Source organism: Erythrolamprus reginae, chromosome Z (assembly GCF_031021105.1).
Source record: "Erythrolamprus reginae isolate rEryReg1 chromosome Z, rEryReg1.hap1, whole genome shotgun sequence".
NCBI lineage: Eukaryota > Metazoa > Chordata > Lepidosauria > Squamata > Dipsadidae > Erythrolamprus > Erythrolamprus reginae.
Window position 1 is genome coordinate 150,640,428 of NC_091963.1, and position 21,714 is coordinate 150,662,141.

Here is a 21,714-nt window from a genome sequence, read left to right on the forward strand (position 1 = left end):
ACACTATTATATTAACACACTCTTATGCTAAGGAGTTAGATGTTCTATTTCCCCTCCCCACCTACAGAACTCTGTTCCAACTGCCAGTTGCCTTATAGAATCAAATAGAATAGAATAGAATAGAATTCTTTATTGGCTGAGTGTGATTGGACACACAAGGAATTTGTCTTTGGTGCAGATACTCTCAGTGTACATAAAAGAAAAAGATACATTTGTCTAGAATTGTGAGGTACAACATTGTCATGGGGTCATATAACCAATCAGGAAACAATATTAATAAAAGTCTTAAGGATACAAGCAACAAGTTATAGTTACACAATCATAAGTGGGGATGGGTGATAGTAATGATGAGAAAAAATTACTAGTAATAATAGTGCAGACTTAGTAAATAGTTTGACAGTGTTGAGGGAATTATTTGTTTAGCAGAGTGATGGTATTCTCTCTGATGCTAAGGAATTAGACATTCTCCTCCTCCTCTCCACCTGAAAAGAACTCTGTTCCAACTGCCAGTTGCCTTATATTAACACGCTCTGATGCTAAGAAGTTAGACATTCCACTCCCCTTCCCCACCTGAAAAGAACTCTGTTCCAACTGCCAGTTGCCTTATATTAACAAGCTCTGATACCAAGAAGTTACACATTCTATATAAATTTTCAAGCTTTAAGTGTCAACGAATCAACCCCGATCACATAATTTTGCAGTGAAGCACGGGTACCCAGCTACTAGTAGATATATCAAATTGGCTGTCCCCTACCACTCCCTGGAGCAGAGAGATTGCAGAGGGAGGAATTATAAGAGAGTAAACAGGCCACAATGGGCATATACTTCAAAAGCAATGCAAGGAATTCTGGGAGTTGAAGTCCACCCATCTTCAACCTTACCAACTGCTGTAGATTATTTCCCCCATCGTTTCAGCCGCTTCCCGACAAAATCCCAAACAGGGCGGAGGAGGCTCCGATGCACACAAGGACCTATTCACACAACCGAGTCTTTTAAGTGGATCAGCCTCGCAATCCTCTCCCTCTTCAGCCTATCTCCACGCGAAAGCTGGAAGTTTCAGCCGTGAACGGAACCCACCGTCGTCCAGAACGGGAATGTGGTTTCTTTTAAAACGGTGGTTTCAGAGCAGGCCGGATTCCAAAGCCACAGTTCAATCCTGGCTTGTTGTAACAAACCACAATTTTATGGAAAACCACCCGTCTTTGAAGTGAGCCACAGAGGGCAAAACATGGTTGGCCTGGCCTGAAGAAATTAATATTTCAAGTTTTCTTCAGCCGCCCAAAAGAAAGAGGACTGGCAACTTCTTCCTCGCGTTGTATGCACAGATAGTCCTCAATTTATGACCACCACCAGGAGAGAATGTATGTTGCCAAGCAAGATGGTTGTAAAGCAAGACACCCGCTTTTATGACCATTTTTGCTCGCTAAGCGAATCACAAGGTTGTTAAGTGAATCGAGATTCCTCTATTGACTTTTCATATCAACCGTCGCAAATAGTGATCATGTGACCCCAGGAGGCAGCAACAATAATCAATAATAATAATAATAATAATAACAACAACAACAACAACAATAACAACAGCAGCAACAACAACAACAACAACAACAACAACAACAACAGGCCTTTAGAACAAATGCTGTCAAAGCCAGAATTGAAAATCAACAGACGATCCAAAGTGCAGACTTTGTAAGTGGTCCCAGTGGTACTTGGCACGCTGTGCGCAGGGCCAAAGGATCTCAGCGGACATTTGAAAACCATCGGAATTGACAAAATCTCCATCTGTCAATTGCAAAAGGCCACTTTACTGGGATCCGCACACATAATTCGCCGCTACATCACGCAGTCCTAGGTGCTTGGGAAGCGCCCGACTGGTGATGAAATACGAAATCCAGCATAGTGATCTCGTTTGCTGTGTTGTACTGACATAATAATAATAATAATAATAATAATAATAATAATAATAATAATAATAATCAGTCCTAGGTGCTTGGGAAGCGCCCGACTGGTGATGAAATATGAAATCCAGCATAGGGATCTCGTTTGCTGTGTTGTATTGACATAATAATAATAATAATAATAATAATAATAATAATAATAATATTAGTAATAGTAATAGTAATAGTAATAATTTATTAGATTTGTATGCCGCCCCTCTCCGAAGACTCAATACATTGCCAGTTGCCAATGGCGGGAATGCTGTGATGGTCGTAAGTGTGAGGACTGACCATAAGTCTTCTTTTTCCAGTGATCCAACCACAGTGATTCAATCATCAATACATATTGATGATTCAACAATCATCAATACATTGCCAGTTGCCAAGTCCCCCAATTTTGACCCATGTCATAGTGGGAATCCTGTGATGGTCGTAAGTGCAAGGACTGACCATAAATCACTTTTTTAAAAGTGTCATTGTAATTCTAACTGTTGCTAAACAAATGGTTGTAAATTGAGGACCTTCATTTAGTGACCATTTAAAGTTAATGGCGCTAAGAAAAATGTGATGATTTTTCACCGCTGCAGCATCGGCACGATCAAAATTGAGGCTCTTGGCAACTCATATTTGCGACGGTCGCAGAGTCCTGGGGACACACGATTCCCCTTTTGCGACCTCCGATTCGCTTAACGACTGTCTTACTCACTTAACAACCACCGTGATTCACTCACCCACACTGTCGAGAAAAGTCGCCAAAATGGAGCAAAATTCACCTTCGCTTAGCTACGGCTCATTTGTGGCCGTAACTCGAGGACTGCCTATATTGGGAGTCCTCTCCCGCCTACATCCTGTTCTGTCTGGGTCCCCCCAGATGCCAACACCAACCAAAAAGAGTATTCAGACACACTGGTAAAAAGCAAAGGCAGTTTATATACTGGAAAGCAAACACAGGTAACAAAAACTGTTCTTACAGACAGGAACACTATGAAGCTTCACAGAGGTTTCACGAAGGCCAGGCAATAAAGCAGGATTCTTGCTGGCAAAAACAACTCTGGAGATAATAAAACCCACGCCTCCCCCAAGTCTTTCAGACTTCTAGGCCACAAGCCAAGATCAGAGATGCCAAGAATCGAAGCAAGGTCACAGGACTCCCAGTTGATAACTCTCCACAACACTGTAAGGGCGGGCCTGCCTTTTCAACCCTGCTGAGGGGAACCACACCCAAACCCAGCTGTTGCCAATTCAGGGATGGAAATACCTTTCTAATTGGCCCCTTCTTTGAGCTGCATGTCTGTGCCTCATGTCTATTATAGCCTGTGCGTCTTCATCCAATGAATCCAGGCTACTAGCTGGGGAGAGGCCCCCCCCCCGGGGGTCTCAGGCTGCTCTCCCTCCTCCTCCTCCTGACGTTCCTCTCCCCCGTCTGCCTGGTCCTCCCCCTCCTGGTCACTGTCCTCCTCCTCTGGGCATGGATCTGGCAGAGCTCCAGCCGGTCCCTGAGGAGCCTCAGGCTGAATCACAACACATCCCACCCTACGTTTTCTGGGCAAAGCAGCACTGATAGCGAGGCACAACGAAAATGTAGTGTGTGGATGTCGGAGATGGAAGATTTGGGGGAATTCCAGGAAACGCCTGCGTTGATCAAACCTCTCTCTCCTGGAGACAATCCAGCCTCGAAAATCCTTCCAGAACAGAAAGTAGCTCACGATGTGATGCGATGAAGCCTGAACATTGGGGGGTTTTTTAATCATCAAATGGATGAAGATCTTGGGATTCTCCCCGTGGTTCTCCTGAAGTGACACTGGGAAGGTGGGTGGACTTCGACTCCCAGAATCCCCCAGTCAGCCAGGCCTGGTTTTGTCGCAGAGGAAGGGATGAAAAGAGAGTAAACCCAGAGCCCGTAAGGAGTTGGGTAACTTATATATTTCATAAATTAAATTATAAATTCAATTTAATTTATTAAATGTACCTTAACTTAGATTAAGAATATACACTGCTCAAAAAAATAAAGGGGATGCTTAAAAAACAGAATATAACTTCAAGTAAATCCAAACTTCTGTGAAATCAAACTGTCCACTTTAGGAAGCAACGCTGATTGACAATCAATTTCACAGGCTGTTGTGCAAATGGAATAGTTGTGCGAATGAAATATTCAATGAAAATATTTCATTCATTGAGATCTAGGGTGTGTCCGGAGACCCACTGGTCATCAATGCAGCTCCCAGAGAATTGGAATGATGTGTGTACCTTGGTACACCAATGATAACTCGCATGGCTGCATTTTGAACCAGTTGAAGTCTCTGAACGCTTTTCTAGGGTAGCCCTGTGTAGAGCGCATTGCAATAGTCAAGGCATAAGGTGATGAGGGCAGGGTTGACTTTGCAAAGAGCCTCCCAGTCTAGGTTGGGTCACAACTGATGCACAAGACAGACTTGTGCGAAGGTCCTCCTAGCCACAGCTGAGCGATGTTATCCAACTATAGAGGGATCCTAAATTGCCATGGGATTTGGGCTTTAGAAATAGTTTGTCATGAACCACTGAGTCAAAGGCTTTACAGAAGTCGATGTAAATTGCATCTATTGATTTGCCCTGATCGAGATTTAGTAACTGAGTAGTTGATGCATGGAACTCACTACCAGAATCTGTAGTATCATCACCTAACCCCCACCCCCCAAACTTTACCTTTACACTATTGTTGACCTCTCCCGATTCCTAAGAGGTCAGTAAGGGGCGTGCATAAGTGCACCAGCGTACCTTCCGTCCCCTGTCCTAATGTTTCTCTCTTATAGTATCATGTATATAAATATTATTATATCTTTGTATACCACCAATACATACTTGATAAAACAAACAAACAAATAATAATAGTCTCAGCTGCGTATCTAGGAGGACGCCCAAGTTGCGAACTCTATCTGAAGGGTTTATTTCTTTTCCCCAGAGCACCAGAGACAGACAGATGGTATGGTCCTTAGGAAGCAGGGCCCACAGCCACTCAGTCTTGGCAGGGTTGAGCTTCAGCCTGTTGACTCCCACCCAGACCCTCACAGCTTCCAGGGGATTGCAGGGGGATTATAAGAGAGTAAGCAGGCCACAATGGGCATACACACTAGTTACAGAAAAGTTGACTGAGGAACTCTGGGAGTTGAAGTCCACAAGTCTTAAAAAGTTGCCAATTTTGGAGGTACGAGAATGATCTTCCTTAACTTAAGTTTCCAAGATGTTTTCAGCTCCCAAAAAGTCTTCTACAAGGAGAAGGAAGGAAGAGTTGGCTGCGACTCGAGGATTCTCCAAAGCATGACTTTTGGAAATGTGCTGGCTTGGCACATTGGTGGGTTTTTTTATGCTTCTGGCAGGACGCCCAATTCCCCACCTACACATCTTCTGGAGATTAGCTCCCTGTGGTTTCCATCCTCCTGGGAAAACATCTTGAGATCTGCTGGATACATTGAACAGTTGTGATGTACAGTAGCCCCAGATGTTTTGGGATGGCTGCTAGTTGAGAATCCAAGAGTTTCAGAAACCACATGTCACATGGGTCTAGTGTCTAGTTGGGAATGAACGAAGAGTCTGTACAACCCTGGAACGAGTTAGGTGGACATTAGAACCATCCTTAAGAGTTAGAAGGGGCCTTGGAGGTCTTCTAGTCCAACCCCCCTGCTTCTAGCAGAAAACCTTATACCTTAATAGCGAACCTATGGCCTGGGTGCCACAGGTGGCACACAGAGCCATATCTGCTGGCACATGAGCTGTTGACCTAGCTCAGCTCCAACGTGCATGTGTGTGCCAGCCATCTGATTTTTGGCTCTGGAAGGGTGTTTTTGGCTTCCAGAGAGCCTGCGGAGGGACAGGGGAGGGCGTTTTTACCCTCCCCTGGCTCCAGGGAAGCCTTTCAAGGCTGGGGAGGGTGAAACAGGAGCCTTCTGGGCCCACCAGAAGTTGGGAAACAGGCCATTTCAGCCTCCAGAGAGCCTCTGGATGGTGGGAGAAGCTGTTTTCAACCTCCCCAGACATTAAATTATGGGTATGGGCACTCGCGCATGCAAAATAGTGCACGCCTACACTCTTTCGGCACCAAGGGGAAAAAAAGGTTTGCCATCATTTATTTATTTATTTGATTTTTATGCCGCCCTTCTCCTTAGACTCAGGGCGGCTTACAACATGTTAGCAATAGCACTTTCTTAACAGAGCTAGGCTATTGGCCCCACAATCCGAGTCCTCATTTGACCCACCTCGGAAGGATGGAAGGCTGAGTCAACCTTGAGCCGGTGATGAGATTTGAACCGCTGACCTACAGATCTACAAGTCAGCTTCAGTGGCCTGCAGTACAGCACTCTACCTGCTGCGCCACCCCGGCTCATTGCCTTATACCATTCTGGAGAAATGGTTGTCCAATGTCTTCTTAAAATCCTCTAGTAATGGAGCACCCACAACTTCTAGTGGCGTGTTGTTCCACCGCTTAATTGTTCTCAGTGTCAGGAAGTTTCTCCTTAGTTCTAGACTGATTCTCTCCTCAATTAGTTTCCATCCATGGTGTCTTGTCCTGCCTTCAGTGGGCTTTGTAAAATAGGTATACCCCCTCCTCTTCTTTGAGGCAGCCCCTCAAATATTGGAAGATTGCTATCATGTGACCCCCTAGTCCTTCTTTTCATTAAACTAGACATCCCCAATTCTCGCAGCTGTTAGCTATGGCCAGTTCAGTTCCCTGGTAGAATTTTGGCCCCTGAAGATGACGGTGATGGCTTAAAGCAGTGTTTCCCAACCTTGACAACTTGGAGATATCTGGACTTCAACTCCCAGAATTCCCCAGCCAGCATTCGCTGGCTGAGGAATTCTGGGAGTTGAAGTCCAGATATTTCCAAGTTGCCAAGGTTGGGAAACACTGGCTTAAAGCAAGGTTTATCAACCTTGGACACTTGTAAGATGGGTGAATTTCAACTCCCAGAATTCCCTAACAGAGAGATTACGCAGCAGAGAGATTGCAGAGCAGAGGGATTGCAGAGGAAGGGATTACAAGAGAGTAAGTGTACCACAAATAGGTATACCTATCAAAAGGAATGGATCCATGCCAGGGAGTTCTAGGAGTTGACATCCACACACCTTCAAGTTACTAAAGTTGAAGAATCACTGACCCAACCCACATTTTGTGTACGAGGAATTCTGGGTACAGGAGCCCGGGCTGGCTCAGTGGTTAGAGTGTACAGCACTGCAGGCTACTTCACTTAGCTAAGCACGAGCTGTAATTCAGCAGTTCAAATCTCAAGGTAGATAAATGGTCAAAGCAATGGAAACTGCAGTTTAATGTTTCCAAATGTAAAATAATGCACTTGGGGAAAAGGAATCCTCAATCTGAGTATTGCATTGGCAGTTCTGTGTTAGCAAAAACTTCAGAAGAGAAGGATTTAGGTGTCGTGATTTCTGACAGTCTCAAAATGGGTGAGCAGTGTGGTCGGGCAGTAGGAAAAGCAAGTAGGATGCTTGGCTGCATAGCTAGAGGTATAACAAGCAGGAAGAGGGAGATTGTGATCCCCTTATATAGAGCGCTGGTGAGACCACATTTGGAATACTGTGTCCAGTTCTGGAGACCTCACCTACAAAAAGATATTGACAAAATTGAACAGGTCCAAAGACGGGCTACAAGAATGGTGGAAGGTCTGAAGCATAAAACGTATCAGGAAAGACTTCATGGACTCCATCTGTAGAGTCTGGAGGACAGAAGGGAAAGGGGGGACATGATCGAAACATTTAAATATGTTAAAGGGTTAAATAAGGTTCAGGAGGGAAGTGTTTTTAATAGGAAAGTGAACCCAAGAACAAGGGGACACAATCTGAAGTTAGTTGGGGGGAAAGATCAAAAGCAACGTGAGAAAATATTATTTTACTGAAAGAATAGTAGATGCTTGGAACAAACTTCCAGCAGACGTGGTTGGTAAATCCACAGTCACTGAATTTAAACATGCCTGGGATAAACATAGATCCATCCTAAGATAGAATACAGAAAATAGTATAAGGGCAGACTAGGTGGACCAGGAGGTCTTTTTCTGCTGTCAGTCTTCTATGTTTCTAAGGTTGACTCAGCCTTCCATCCTTCCGAGCTGGGTCAAACAAGGACCCCGATTGTTGGGGCCAAATATGCCGACTCTGTCAACCGCTTAGAGAGGGCTGTAAAAGCACTGTGAAGTGGTATATAAGTCTAAATGCTGTCGCTATTGCTAACGCCCTTTGAAACCGAACGTAGAAGACTGCCGGGTAAGGAGGCATTGAGAGAGATCTGTAATTTGGTTGTGGTGGCAGGAGACGTGGCAAGGCCAGCCCGTAAAATTAGATTGGATTGAACTATAATTCAAACTACATTCAGTTCAATTGTGTGCAATTAATACCATCGCTCAACTGCCTGGTATTGTTCATGTGATTGGGGGACATGTTTTTGGGAAGGTTTGGGAGCTAGATCAGCCACTTTTAGAGGTTAGGGAGGAAGTGGGCAGTGCCAAGGCCATCCCTCAAGCCTCGTGGGGTAAAGGACCTCCTCCCCCCCCCCCCCCCCCGTGGCCATGGCATGCTTAACTGTATAGAGAACATTACGCTGGGAGGGACCTCAGAGGTCTTCTAGTCTGACCCCTAACTCAAGGCAGGGGACCTTAAGCAGCAGGGAGAAAGTGTATAGAAAGTTTAATTTTAACTGCAAACAACCAGTGGAAAAGGAAGGAAGGGAGGGAGGGAGAAAGTATGAAGAGAGGGAGGGAGGGAGGGAGGAAGAGGAAGGATGGGATGGAGAAGGAAGGAAGGAAGGTGGGAGAGAGGGAAAGTGGCAGAAAGTGAGGGAGGATGGAAGAAAAAATGGAAGAAAGAATGGGATGGAGCAAGGGAGGAAGGGGGGGAGGAAGGAAGGAAGGAAAGAGAAGGGAGGGGAAGGAAGGAAGGATGAAGGGGGGAGGGAGGGAAAAAAAGTGGGAGGGAGCAAGGGTGGAAGAGAAAGGATGGGATGGAGAATGAAGGAAGGAAGGAAGGAAAGAAAAAAAAGAATTAAAAGAAAAAAGAAAGAAAATAAAAAGGAAGGAAGGAAGAAAGAAAAGAAGAAAAAAGAAAAAGAAAAAAGAGGAGGAAAGGGAGGGGGAGGAAGGAAGGAATGGAAGATATGGAGAAAGGAAGAAAGAAAGGAAAGAAAGAAAGAAAAAAGAAAAAGAAAAAAGAAAAGAAGAAAAGAGAAAGAAAGAAAGAAAGAAAGAAAGAAAAGAAGAGAGGGAGGGGGGGCATTTGCAAGGACCCTCCAGTGAGGCAGCTGTGCCTGGATGCCCAGAGGCCGCCAAAGATGCCCCCATAATGCAAAGATGCAAGAGGGGGGGCTGCCTTTTCTTAGCCCCCCCTTCCCTGCTCTTTCCCCCCAGGAAAGACAAGGGGAGGGGCCGAGTGGAAACTGCTAATTAAGACCTCCGTGTGCCTAATTAACGCTCTCCCCTCGCACTGAATTAATTAGGCTCCGGGTTGCTATGGAAATGGGATGTGACCTAGAAACAAAAGCAGGGGCTTGCGGTGTGTGTGTTTGCGTGTGTGGAGGATAGAAGGGGCATTGGTGGGTTGCTTTACCTTCACACACACCCCATCACACACGCACACAAAATATAGAGAGAGAAGCTGGCTTGCAATTTGCAAGGGGTGGGAGGGGCCCCCGCCATCTGCCAGAATTCATTTGCAAAAGTGGAGAATCGAGTCAAAACATCTCCAGAAGTTTGCAGTTGAGTTTCTTGGACCCTCCGGCCTTTGCAATGCCTCCACTTAGCCCTTAACTCCTGCTGCTGACCTTCCTAACCTACTGGCCATATTCCTTCTCCTCCAAGTTTAAGTTGCTCCCCAAAACTCAATGAACTCAATCTGTATAGTTTGGAGCAGTGTTTCCCAACCTTGGCAACTTGAAGATATTTGGACTTCAACTCCCAGAATTCCCCAGACAACATTTGCTGGCTGGGGAATTCTGGGAGTTGAAGTCCAAATATCTTCAAGTTTGCTGCACGAATCCCAGCGACCAGTTAGGTCCCACAGAGTGGGCCTTCTCCGGGTCCCGTCAACTAAACAATGTCGTTTGGCGGGGCCCAGGGGAAGAGCCTTCTCTGTGGCGGCCCCGGCCCTCTGGAACCAACTCCCCCCAGAGATTAGAATTGTCCCCACCCTCCTCGCCTTTCGTAAGCTCCTTAAAACCCACCTCTGCCGTCAGGCATGGGGGAACTGAGATACTCTTTCCCCCTAGGCATTTACAATTTATGCATGGTATGTTTGTATGTATGATTGGTTTTAAAATAAGGGTTTTTTAGTTGTTTTAGTATTGGATTTACATGCTGTTTTTATTACTGTTGTTAGCCACCCCGAGACTACGGAGAGGGGCGGCATACAAATCCAATAAATAAATAAATAAATAAGTTGCCAAGGTTGGGAAACACTGGTCTGGAGGACAGAAGGGAAAAGGGGGGGACATGATCGAAACGTTTAAATACCTTCAAGGGTTCAATAAGGTTCAAGAGGGAAGTGTTTTGAATAGGAAAGTGAACCCAAGAACAAGGGGGCACAATCTTGAGGTCAGTTGGGGGAAAGATCAGAAGCAACGTGAGAAAATATTATTTGACAGAAAGAGGAGTAGATGCTTGGAACAAACTTCCAGCCGACGTGGTTGGTCAATCCACAGGGACTGAATTGAAACATGCCTGGGATAAACATAGATCTATCCTACAAGAAACAGTATAAGGGCAGAATAGATGGACCAGGAGGTCTTTTTCTGCCGTCAGTCTTCTGTGTTTCTATATAAAACCACCTGGTAGGAATCAAAGTCTTCTTATCTAGCGAGTTGTCCAGTTGCCTCCTGCTTCCACCTTTCATGAGACTCCTGCCACTGCCCCCCCCCAAGCCTCCCAGTCTCCCCTCCTCTCTTGCTAGACCCTCCCCACTCCGGCTTCTGAGATTGGGTGGTGGTTTCTGAGTTTAGGTGGTGGTCCTCCTCTTGGGTCTCCTCCATGGGGCTTCGTTTGGGTTGAGGGGGTTTCTCTCGTGGTGGGGGTGCTCTCCCCAGCTTGTAATTGTATTTATATGCTGCTCGTTCGAAAACGGACTCTGAGCAGGCAACAGTAGGAATAAATACAACAACAATTTTAAAAAAACAGTTAAAATCTAATAATAAAACCCAACAATACAATAAGATAGTAATAACATTTTTAAAAAAACCATACATACTTGCAATCAATCCTAATTCCAGGCCTGCTAGAAAAGCCAGGTCTTAACTGCTTTCTGGTAGGGTGAAAATTGTGCAGATCTCAGGGAGCTGGTTGATTCCAAATGGTCAGAGCCACCACAGAGAAGGCTCTTCCCTACCGATATTGTTTGGCAGACGGGACTTGGAGAAGGCCGACTCTGTGGCCTCAATGAGGGAAGAGGCAGTCCTGTAAATAGCCTGGCCCTGAACCATGTAGGGCTTTAAAGGTGATAACCAACACCATGAATTGCGCTCGGAGACCAACAGGTAACCAATGCAGCTTGCGTAAAGTCAGAGTAATAGGGGTGTACCTTGGTATACCCGTTATTGCACGCGCTGTTGTATTCTCCAAACACTCTTCAAGGGCAGCCCCGTGTAGAGCGCATTGCAATAGTCAATAGACGTTTCGTCCCCCGAACTAGGTAACGTCATTGGTGCTAGTCGAGACTCCTTGAATCGGTTGGGTTGGTTAATCCGGAGGTCCGAAGGTCCTAACACAGTGATGGCGAAACTCTTTTTTTTTTTTTTGCTTGGGTGTCAAAAGGGTGCGCATGAGATGGTGTGCCCATGCATGTCCACATTCATATTGCAATGTACTGTACTCCCTCCACTCTCACAACCTCCCACCACCACTGCAATTTCTGCGCATGCACGCAGGCCTCACTGAAGCCTCCAGACTTCCACTAGGCCCACTGGGCTGTTTTTCGCCATCCACAGGCCTCCAGAGGGTTTCCTGAAGTCTGTGGAGGGCAAAAAATGGCCCAACCAGGCCTACCAGAAGTTCATTTCCAAACTTCCAGGAGGCCCATTGGGTCCGGATTTTTCATAATCCAAATGCTCCAGAGGCTTTCACGCATGCATGCAGGCCTCACTGAAGGCTCCAGGCTTCCGATAGGCTCGTTGGGCCATTTTTCACCATCCACAGGCCTCCAGGGGCTTTCCTGAAGTCTGTGGAGGGTGAAAAATGGCTCAACTGGGCCTACTGGAGGTTCATTTTCAGTAGGCCCGTTGGGCCTGGGTTTTTTGCCATCCACAGGCCTCCAGAGGGTTTCCTGAAGCTTGTGGAGGGCGAAAAATGACCCAACCGGGCCTATTGGAAGTTCATTTCCAAACTTCCAACAGGCCCATTGGGTCTGCTTTTTTCACCATCCACAGGCCTCCAAAGGCTTTCCTGAAGCCCGGGGAGGGTGAAAAGAGCCTCCCGATGCCCTCCGAAAGGCCGAAAATCTACTGGCCAGCTTGCCGGAGCTGACGTAGGGCAACGCCTTGTGGGCCCTGAGATATGGCTCAGCGTGCCACTGGTTTGCCATCACGGTCCTAAGACCTCTTTCCCTGTGGACTGTTGCTTCCCTGCGTATAAAGATTGGAGTTGACCACAGCAGGTCCACGGCTCTGAGTAGCAAGATGTCTACTTCTGCCCCCCCTCAGACGACGTGGCTGTGGGCATCTCCTGGTTTAAGAGATTGGGGGCTGTGTCAAAAGATGGACTGCTCTGACTTGGCTTTCTCTGATGCTCACGCCGGTGACTTTTCTCGCCCCACAGATATCCGAGACAGTGGCAAAAAACCCGTCATGCTCTTCATCCATGGCGGGTCGTACATGGAAGGCACCGGAAACATGTTTGACGGCAGCGTGCTGGCTGCGTATGGAAATGTGATTGTTGTCACGCTCAACTACCGGCTCGGCGTGCTGGGTATGGGGGAGAGGGGGGTCCCAGGCTAGGCCTCTGCCTTGGGGAAGGGTGGGGGAATGACCCCAGAGGTCAGGAATTTTCTGTGGGGGAGTCAGATCCCTTCGCCATAAATCAGGGCCTCGACCAATGTGGCCCCTTTAAGACTTGAGGACGTCAACTCCCAGAACTCCCCAGACAGCAAATGTGGCCCCTTTGAGACTTCTTTTTTTTGCATTTTTAACTTCCTTTGGAATCAAAAGAAAAACATCTTTAAAAATAGACTTGTGGGCTTCGATTTCGAGAATTTCTCAGCCAGCTAGTCCCTTTAAGGCGATGCTGGCTGAGGAATTCTGGGAGTCGAAGTCCACAAGTCTTAAAGGGGATCAAGTTTGGAGACACCTGACTTACATGACCCTTCTGGCCTCTTCCAACTCTATCATGCATGGCTGGCTGAGGAATTCTGGGAGTTGAAGTCCACAAGTCTTAAAGGGGGTCAAGTTTGGAGACACCTGACTTACATGACCCTTCTGGCCTCTTCCAACTCTATCATGCATGGCTGGCTGAAGAATTCTGGTAGTTGAAGTCCACAAGTCTTAAAGGGGTCAAACATGGCAACTTTAAGACTTGTGGATTTCAACTCCCAAAATCCCCAGCCACTGTGAAGAAATCTCGCTAGATATCACTTTTTTTTAAATTGGGTAATTTTTTTTTAAATAGATGGTGGGAATGTGGTCCATGTAATGTATCTTGATTTCAGCAAATTAAAAAAAAAAAACCCTATGGAAAACTAAATTAAGAAATGGGTTAAATGCCGGCTAGATGGCATGAACAGTTATGTGGCAAAACTGATATGGTGGCTGAGGAATTCTGGGAGTTGAAATCCAACAGTCTTAATGTGGCCAAGATGGAGAAACAATTGTGGGTTTTAAAGGGTAGCTTTAAAAACGGTTGTTGTGATGGCCCGTTCCTGTTTCGTAGCAATAAAACACACAATCCTGATTTTCAATTGTTTTTCCCACTGGTCCTACGAATGATGTCATGGTTTCATCACCAACCAATGCACACAAACACACACACATGCACACTCTCATATTATTATTAAAAAGATGAAATTTTTGCCCTGAAGCCTCCTCATGCCGTCCTTTGCTGTGGAGCATGGGCCCTGGAGTACAGCAAGTAATTATTCAGCCGTGAAGATGGACGATATCTAATGTTTTTAGGCCGACGATGCCAAATTGGGCACAAAGTCTGCGGCCTTAAAAAAAACCATCCCCGTCCACTGCATCGGTGTGGGGTGTGGCTCCTCTCCTCCCTCCCTCCCCCTCCCCTTTTCGCCCCCCCCCTTCTGGGCGTGAAATTTACCCCGGCGCAGCAGAAATTAATATTTCATTTAAAAAGTGTTGAATAATTAATATCCGGGCCTCGTTATCTCCAGCAAAAGAGCCTCGGGATGGAACGATCAGATGAATTTTTGAAAAGACATCGGTCACAAGTCGATTCAAGTGTTTAGCCCAGGCCAAAAAAGAAAAAAGAAAGAAAGAAAGTGAAGAAAAGATATAAAAAGATGTTTTCTGATCGATCGCGTTCTTCGACTCCCTTCGTTTAAAATAAATGTAAAGCCATTTCCGCCACTGGAATTACCAAGGCAGGGCTGCCTAGTCAGAGCGCATGCCCGGAAAGCTGGAATAACAACTCCTGAGATAAGCGGGAGGGTTGAAAAAAATAATAATTAAAAAAAGGGGAAATGAAAGAGAAATTCTGTCCTTCGTTTTCGACTCTTAAAGTCAGCAGCCTCCAACCATCGCCACTTTAAGACTTGCGGACTTCAACTCCCAGAATTCCCCAAGCGAGGTGGGACAATTAAACAGGGAACGGATACACAGGCTGGGGAATTCTGGGAGTTGGAGTCCGCAAGTCTTAAAGTCGCCATGTTTGGAGACTGGCTCTAAGGCAGATGGACTTCAATCCCCAGAATTCCCCAGCCAGCATATCAGCTTCCTACTTAAATTTTTATTTCCTCTTCCTATTTATTAATGTAGCTTCTCCTGGGCTATTTTTTAACTTTGCAGAAATAAAGGTAGATTATGTCAGTCACATTCCCACCATCTATTTTTTTTAAAAAAAAGTAATACAGTGTTCCCTCGATTTTCGTGGGGGATGTGTTCCGAGACCTCCCGCGAAGGTCGAATTTCCGCGAAGTAGAGATGTGGAAGTAAATACACTATTTTTGGCTATGGACAGTATCCCAAGCCTTCCTTTAACACTTTAAACCCCTAAACTGCAATTTCTCATTCCCTTAGCAACCATTTAGGTCATTACTCACCATGTTTATTTATTAAAGTTTATTAAAAAAATATTTATTAACGGCAGATGAAAGCTTGGCGATGACATATGATGTCATCGGGCGGGAAAAAACGTGGTATAGGGAAAAAACCCACAAAGTATTTTTTAATTAATATTTTTGAAAAACCGTGGTATAGACTTTTTGCGAAGTTCGAACCCGTGAAAATCGAGGGACCACTGTATAGGTCGTCGGGTCACATTTCCTCTTGCCTGTCAGTGGCGAAATCCAATTTTTTTGCTAGCGTTTCTGTAGGTGTGGCTTGGTTAGCGTGGCAGGGGAAGAATATTCCCACCCCGCTATGGAACAAGCCAGAGGTGGTATTTGCTGGTTCTCCAAACTATTCAACATTCCCACTACCAGTTTTCTACACTACTAAAAATTTCCACTGTCGGTTCTCAGAACTACAGTGATACCTCGTCTTACAAACCCCTCGTCATACAAACTTTTCAAGATACAAACCCGGGGTTTAAGATTTTTTTGCCTCTTCTTCCAAACTATTTTCACCTTACAAACCCACCGCCGCCGCTGGGATGCCCCATCTCCGGACTTCCGTTGCCAGCGAAGCGCCCGTTTTTGTGATGCTGGGAATTCCCCTGCTGGGATTCCCCTGCAGCATTGCAAAAACACAGAAGTCCAGAGGTGGGGTTTCCCATGGAGGGGAGCCTCAGTGGAATTCCAGCAGTGCAAAAACGGGCGCTTCGGCTGGCAAAAGGGGTGAATTTTGGCCTTGCACGCATTAATCACTTTTCCATTGATTCCTATGGGAAATATTATTTCGTCTTAGAAACTTTTCACCTTAAGAACCTCATCCCGGAACCCATTAAGTTTGTAAGACAAGGTATCACTGTACTCAAAATTCCCACTGCAATTCTCCAAACTATTCAACATTCCCACTCCTGGGTCTTCAAACTACTCTTCCCGCTAGCGGTTCTTTGAACTACTCAAAATTCTCGCTACTGTTTATCCAGAATATTTTATTTATTTATTTGTTTGTTTGTTTGTTTGTTTGTTTGTTTGTTTGTTTGTTTAATTTAATTTGTATGCCGCCCCTCTCCGCAGACTCGGGGCGGCTCACAGCAACAACAGAAAACAATATATAATACAAATTCAATAATTAGAAAACTAAAAACCCATAATTTAAAAAAAAACATGCACACAACATGCCATACATAAACAGTTATTTCAGTTCCCCCATGCCTGACGGCAGAGGTGGGTTTTAAGGAGTTTGCAGAAGGAAAGGAGGGTGGGGGCAATTCTAATCTCTGGGGGGAGCTGGTTCCAGAGGGTCAGGGCCGCCACAGAGAAGGCTCTTCCTCTGGGCCCTGCCAAATGACATTGTTTAGTCGACAGGACCCAGAGAAGGCCCACTCTGTGGGACCTGATCGGTCGCTGGGATTCGTGCGGCAGAAGACAGTCCCGGAGATATTCTGGTCCAGTGCCATGAAGGGCTTTATTGGTCATAACCAACACTTTGAATTGTGACCGGAAATTGATCGGCAACCAATGCAGACTGTGGAGTGTTGGAGTGACATGGGCATACCTAGGTAAGCCCATGACTGCTCTCGCAGCTGCATTCTGCACGATCTGAAGTTTCCGAACACTCTTCAAATGTAGCCCCATGTAGAGAGCATTACAGTAGTCGAATCTTAGAACCTGCTTGGATTTCACCCCACCTGTGTCCTGCGCTTTGCTAAATTCTGGTAATCACTTGGCTGCCTGGGGGATTCTGGGAACTGAAGTCCACTCAATTTAAAGTAGCCCAGGTTGAGATACACCCACTGCAAGACCAGATCAAGAGCAACTGATGCTAATAGATGATGGGGGTGTTTTGGTGGTGACACAATACCACCATTCGTCTTTTTCTGATTTTTGCCCCCTCTTCTCCCAACAGGGTTCATGAGCACCGGGGATCAGTCGGCCAAGGGGAACTACGGCCTCCTCGACCAGATTCAGGCCTTGAGGTGGCTGAACGAGAACATCGGTCATTTTGGGGGAGATCCGGAACGCATCACCATCTTTGGATCTGGAGCTGGGGCTTCCTGTGTCAATCTGCTCATCCTGTCTCATCACTCAGAAGGTAGTGGCGCTGCAACCGGCTGCGGATGATGGTAGCGATAGTGGGGGGGAGGGGGCAGTGATGGGCTGTGATTTTTTTTACTACCACACTGTGGGCGTAGCTTATTTTGTGGGTATGGATTTGAAGGGATGACGTGGTTGTAGGGACATTAACTAGGTTGGTGTACATTGAGACGAGAGCGAAGGATTGAAAAAAGGAATTAAAGTGGAAGGCATAAAAAGAGACAGATCACACCTGAAGACTCACTCACTCCATCCATCCATCATCTACCTAGCTATTCCTTCCTTCTGTCTGTCTGTCTGTCTGTCTGTCTGTCTGTCTGTCTGTCTGTCTGTCTGTCTGTCTATCTATCTATCCCATTCATCCATATATCTGTCTGTCTATCTGTCTGTCTGTCTGTCTCTCTCTCTCTCCCCCCCTATCTATCATTATCTATCTATCTATCTATCTATCTATCTATCTATCTATCTATCTATCTATCTATCTATCTATCTATCCCATTCATCCATATATCTATCTGTCTGTCTGTCTGTCTGTCTGTCTGTCTCTCTCTCTCTCTCTCTCTCTCTCCCCCTACCTACCTACCTACCTACCTACCTACCTACCTACCTATCTATCTATCTATCTATCTATCTATCTATCGTGGTATATAGTATCTATCTATCTATCTATCTATCTATCTATCTATCTATCTATCTATCTATCTATCTGTCGTGGGCCTTCTCCGGGTCCCGTCAACTAAACAATGCCGGTTGGCGGGTCCCAGGGGAAGAGCCTTCTCTGTGGCGGCGCCGGCTCTCTGGAACCAACTCCCCCCGGAGATTAGAACTGCCCCTACTCTTCCTGCCTTCCGAAAACTCCTTAAGACTCACCTTTGCCGTCAGGCATGGGGAAACTAAACATCTCCCCTGGGCATGTTAATTTATACATGGTATGCTTGTGTGTGTGTTTGCTATTACATGGGGGTTTTCTTAAATCGTTAAATATTTTAATTAATTGGATTGTTGTGACTGTTTTTACTTGTTGTGAGCCACCCCGAGTCTTCGGAGAGGGGCGGCATACAAGTCCAACTAATAAATAATAAATAAAATAAATAGGTCTAAATGCTATTGCTTGGGGAGGGAGGGAGGGAAGGAAGAAAGGAAGGGAGGAAGGAAGGAAGGGAGAGAGGGAGGGAGGAAGGAGGGAAGGAAGGAAGGATGGAGGGAGGGAAGGAAGGAAGGAAGGAAGGAAGATGAGAAGGAAGGAAGGAAGCCATAGTGACACAGTGGTTAGAATTTAGTATTGAAGGCTGACTCTGCCCGCTGCCAGCAGTTCAATCCTGACCGGCTCAAGGTTGATGCAGCCTTCCGTCCTTCCTTCCGAGGTCGGAAAAACAAAGACCCGGATTGTTGGTTCAGAGAAGGCTGTTAAAGCACTTATGAAGCGATATATACCATATTTTTCAGAATAAGACGCACTGGAGAATAAGACGCACCTTAGTTTTTGGGAAACAAAATGGGGAAAAGGATCTGCTTACCAGGTATTCATCTGATTAGCGTCCTTATCCAGCACACTATTTTATCCCCTGGTTAGGGCTTTAAAAAACCTTTATTCAGAGAGAGTAACAATGAAAGAGCTTGCAAGCCAGTAAGAGTTGGAAGCATTATTAGCACCTAAAAAGAAACATTTGGAGCAAGTAAAGCAATGAAAAAAAACCCTGCAAAGACTTAGGGCTTGGAAAACATTCTTCGCAGAGAGAAACAATGAAAGAGCCTGCAAGGGAAGAGCTGGGAAGATCATTAGCAGCTAGTTAGGGCTGGAAAAAAAAGCTATATTCAGAGTATAAGACGGACCCCAATTATCAGCCTCTTTTAGGGAGGAAAAAAGTATATACAGTGATATCTTGTCTTACAAACTTAATTGGTTCCGGGATGAGGTTCATAAGGTGAAAAGTTCGTAAGACAAAACAAAGTTTCCCATAGTGAATACATGGACAAGCGAGTAATGCGTGCAAGCCCAAAATTCACCCCTTTTCCCAGCCAAAGCACCCGTTTTTGCTCTGCTGGGATTCTGTTGAGGCTCTCCTCCATGGGAAACCCACCTCCGGACTTCCGTTGCCAGCAAAGTGCCCGTTTTTGCGATGCTGGGATTCCCCTGCTGGGATTCCCCTGCAGCATCACAAAAACACGGAAGTCCAGAGGTGGGGTTTCCCATCGAGGGGAGCCTCAGGGGAATCCCAGCAGTGCAAAAAAGGGCGCTTCGCTGGCAACGGAAGGTCCGGAGGTGGGGTTTCCCAATAAGGGGAGCCTTCGCCTGGCAACAGAAGTCCGGAGATGGGGCATCCCAGCGGCGTTGGCAGGTTTGTAAGGTGAAAATAGTTCAGAAGAAAAGGCAAAAAAATCTTGACCCCCAGGTTCATATCTCAAAAAGTTCGTATGACGAGGGGTTCGTAAAATGTGGTATCACTGTACTCCGAAAAATATAGTAAGTCTTAAGTGCTATTGCTATCCTATGTTCTAACCTTAGAGCTGGTCACGTTATCCTTTTGGGTCCCATCCCTGGGTCGCTGACCCCTTTGTCTCCTTCCCTGCCCAACAGGTTTGTTCCAGAAAGCCATCGCTCAGAGTGGTACTGCCATCTCAAGTTGGTCCGTCAACTACCAGCCACTCAAATACACCCGGATGTTAGCCTCCAAAGTCGGCTGTGACCACATGGACACCAGCAGCACGGTGGAATGTCTACGGCGGAAACCTTACCGGGAGCTGGTGGACCAAGACATCCAGCCCGCACGCTACCACATCGCTTTCGGCCCTGTGGTGGACGGTGACGTGGTGCCGGACGATCCTGAGATCCTGATGCAGCAAGGCGAGTTCCTCAACTATGACATCCTCATAGGCGTCAACCAAGGGGAAGGCTTGAAGTTTGTGGAGGACTCCATGGAGAACGAAGACGGCATCTCTGCCAGCTACTTCGACTTCACCATCTCCAACTTTGTGGACAACCTGTACGGCTACCCGGAAGGCAAGGACATCTTACGGGAGACCATCAAGTTCATGTACACGGACTGGGCTGACCGAGACAATGGTGAGATGCGCCGCAAAACCCTCCTGGCTCTCTTCACGGACCACCAGTGGGTGGCGCCGGCCGTGGCCACTGCAAAGCTCCACGCCGAGTACCAGTCCCCCGTCTACTTCTACACTTTCTACCACCACTGCCAGACAGATACACGACCCGAGTGGGCAGACGCGGCCCACGGGGACGAGATCCCATACGTCTTTGGTGTGCCCATGATCGGTGCCACGGACCTCTTTCCTTGCAACTTCTCCAAGAACGATGTCATGCTGAGCGCCGTGGTGATGACCTACTGGACCAATTTTGCGAAGACAGGGTGAGAGACGATGGATGTGTGTGTGAGGAGAAGGGTGATATTTAAGGAGTCTGGTGGCAAGCTGTTCCACTGGTTAATGGTTCACAAAGTCAGGAATTTCCTCCTTAATTCCAGGTTGCTTCTTTCCTTGGTTGGTTTCTGTCCATTGTTCCTTGTCCTGCCCTAAAGCTCTTAAATATATTGTTGTTGTTGTTGTTGCTGCTGCTGCAGCAACAACAACAACAACAAGCTAAATACCTGTGCTTCACTACAGAACTATATGACGGAGCTTGATAAATTGGCACTTAAAACTTGAAAATTAATGGGTAGTTTAAAAAGAAACTATTATTTTCTTATGCTAAGTTTCTGTTACAGATGAAGACATTATTTGCATAACATAGACTTTAAACTGTGAGCCGCCCAGTAAGGAGTTGGGTGGCCTATAAATCAATTCATCCATTCATCCATCAACTCATCCTTCAGATGAATGGCTCAGGACCTCCCTATAAAGAACATTCCTGGTTTTGCTCTGTGGCTGGAGAATGACCAGGCTGTCGGGTGAGCTGACTCCGGAGCATGCCACATAGAACTGGCCACAGGAGGAATAGGGAGCTTCCCTTACTCGTGTGTTTCCTAATCATATCTGTAAATCTTTTCCTGCATTTTTTTGCCTCTTTTTTCTTTAACTGGTGTTACAGTAGAATGAACAGATTGATCTGAACTGAGGAGGAAAATAAGGAGGGGGGAATCTGTCTCTGCCCACCACTGTCCATCTGTATTCATCTGGCTAGCATCCTGTTAGTATGTGAGAGAATTGAGGCGGTGTTTGGAAACTCAAACAATATCTGTGTGAACAAGGAGGAGACAGGAAGGTGTCTGTGCGTGGCTTAGCACAGAAAGTAAAGGTGCTTGCTGGCGTGAAAGCAAAAGCGAAACTGAACTCTGCTTATGTTTTTTTGCATTTGCATCAGATTTATTTTCAGGTGGGGAGGGGTGAGTAGAACTCCTTAGCATGTTAATAAAAATGCTCACACTCCAATGGCTGTTTTGGAAAAAAAATATCATTTTTTTAGTGAGCACCTAGAAGGCACGAGGAAAACACGTGG

The 21,714-nt window shown here is 46.1% G+C and overlaps 1 protein-coding gene across 1 annotated transcript in view; it reads left to right on the forward strand.

The window, feature by feature from the left end:
- The window catches only part of LOC139154718 (neuroligin-2-like), a 77,762-nt gene extending 56,492 nt beyond the window's left edge, over positions 1-21,270 (forward strand). The window contains exons 4-6 of the mRNA XM_070729635.1: positions 12,710-12,859; positions 17,074-17,259; positions 19,840-21,270. Of these exons, the coding sequence (XP_070585736.1) occupies positions 12,710-12,859; positions 17,074-17,259; positions 19,840-20,633 (1,130 nt within the window). The 3' untranslated portion in view covers positions 20,634-21,270. The remainder of the gene's footprint in view (positions 1-12,709; positions 12,860-17,073; positions 17,260-19,839) is intronic.
- The last annotated feature ends 444 nt before the right edge of the window (positions 21,271-21,714 follow it).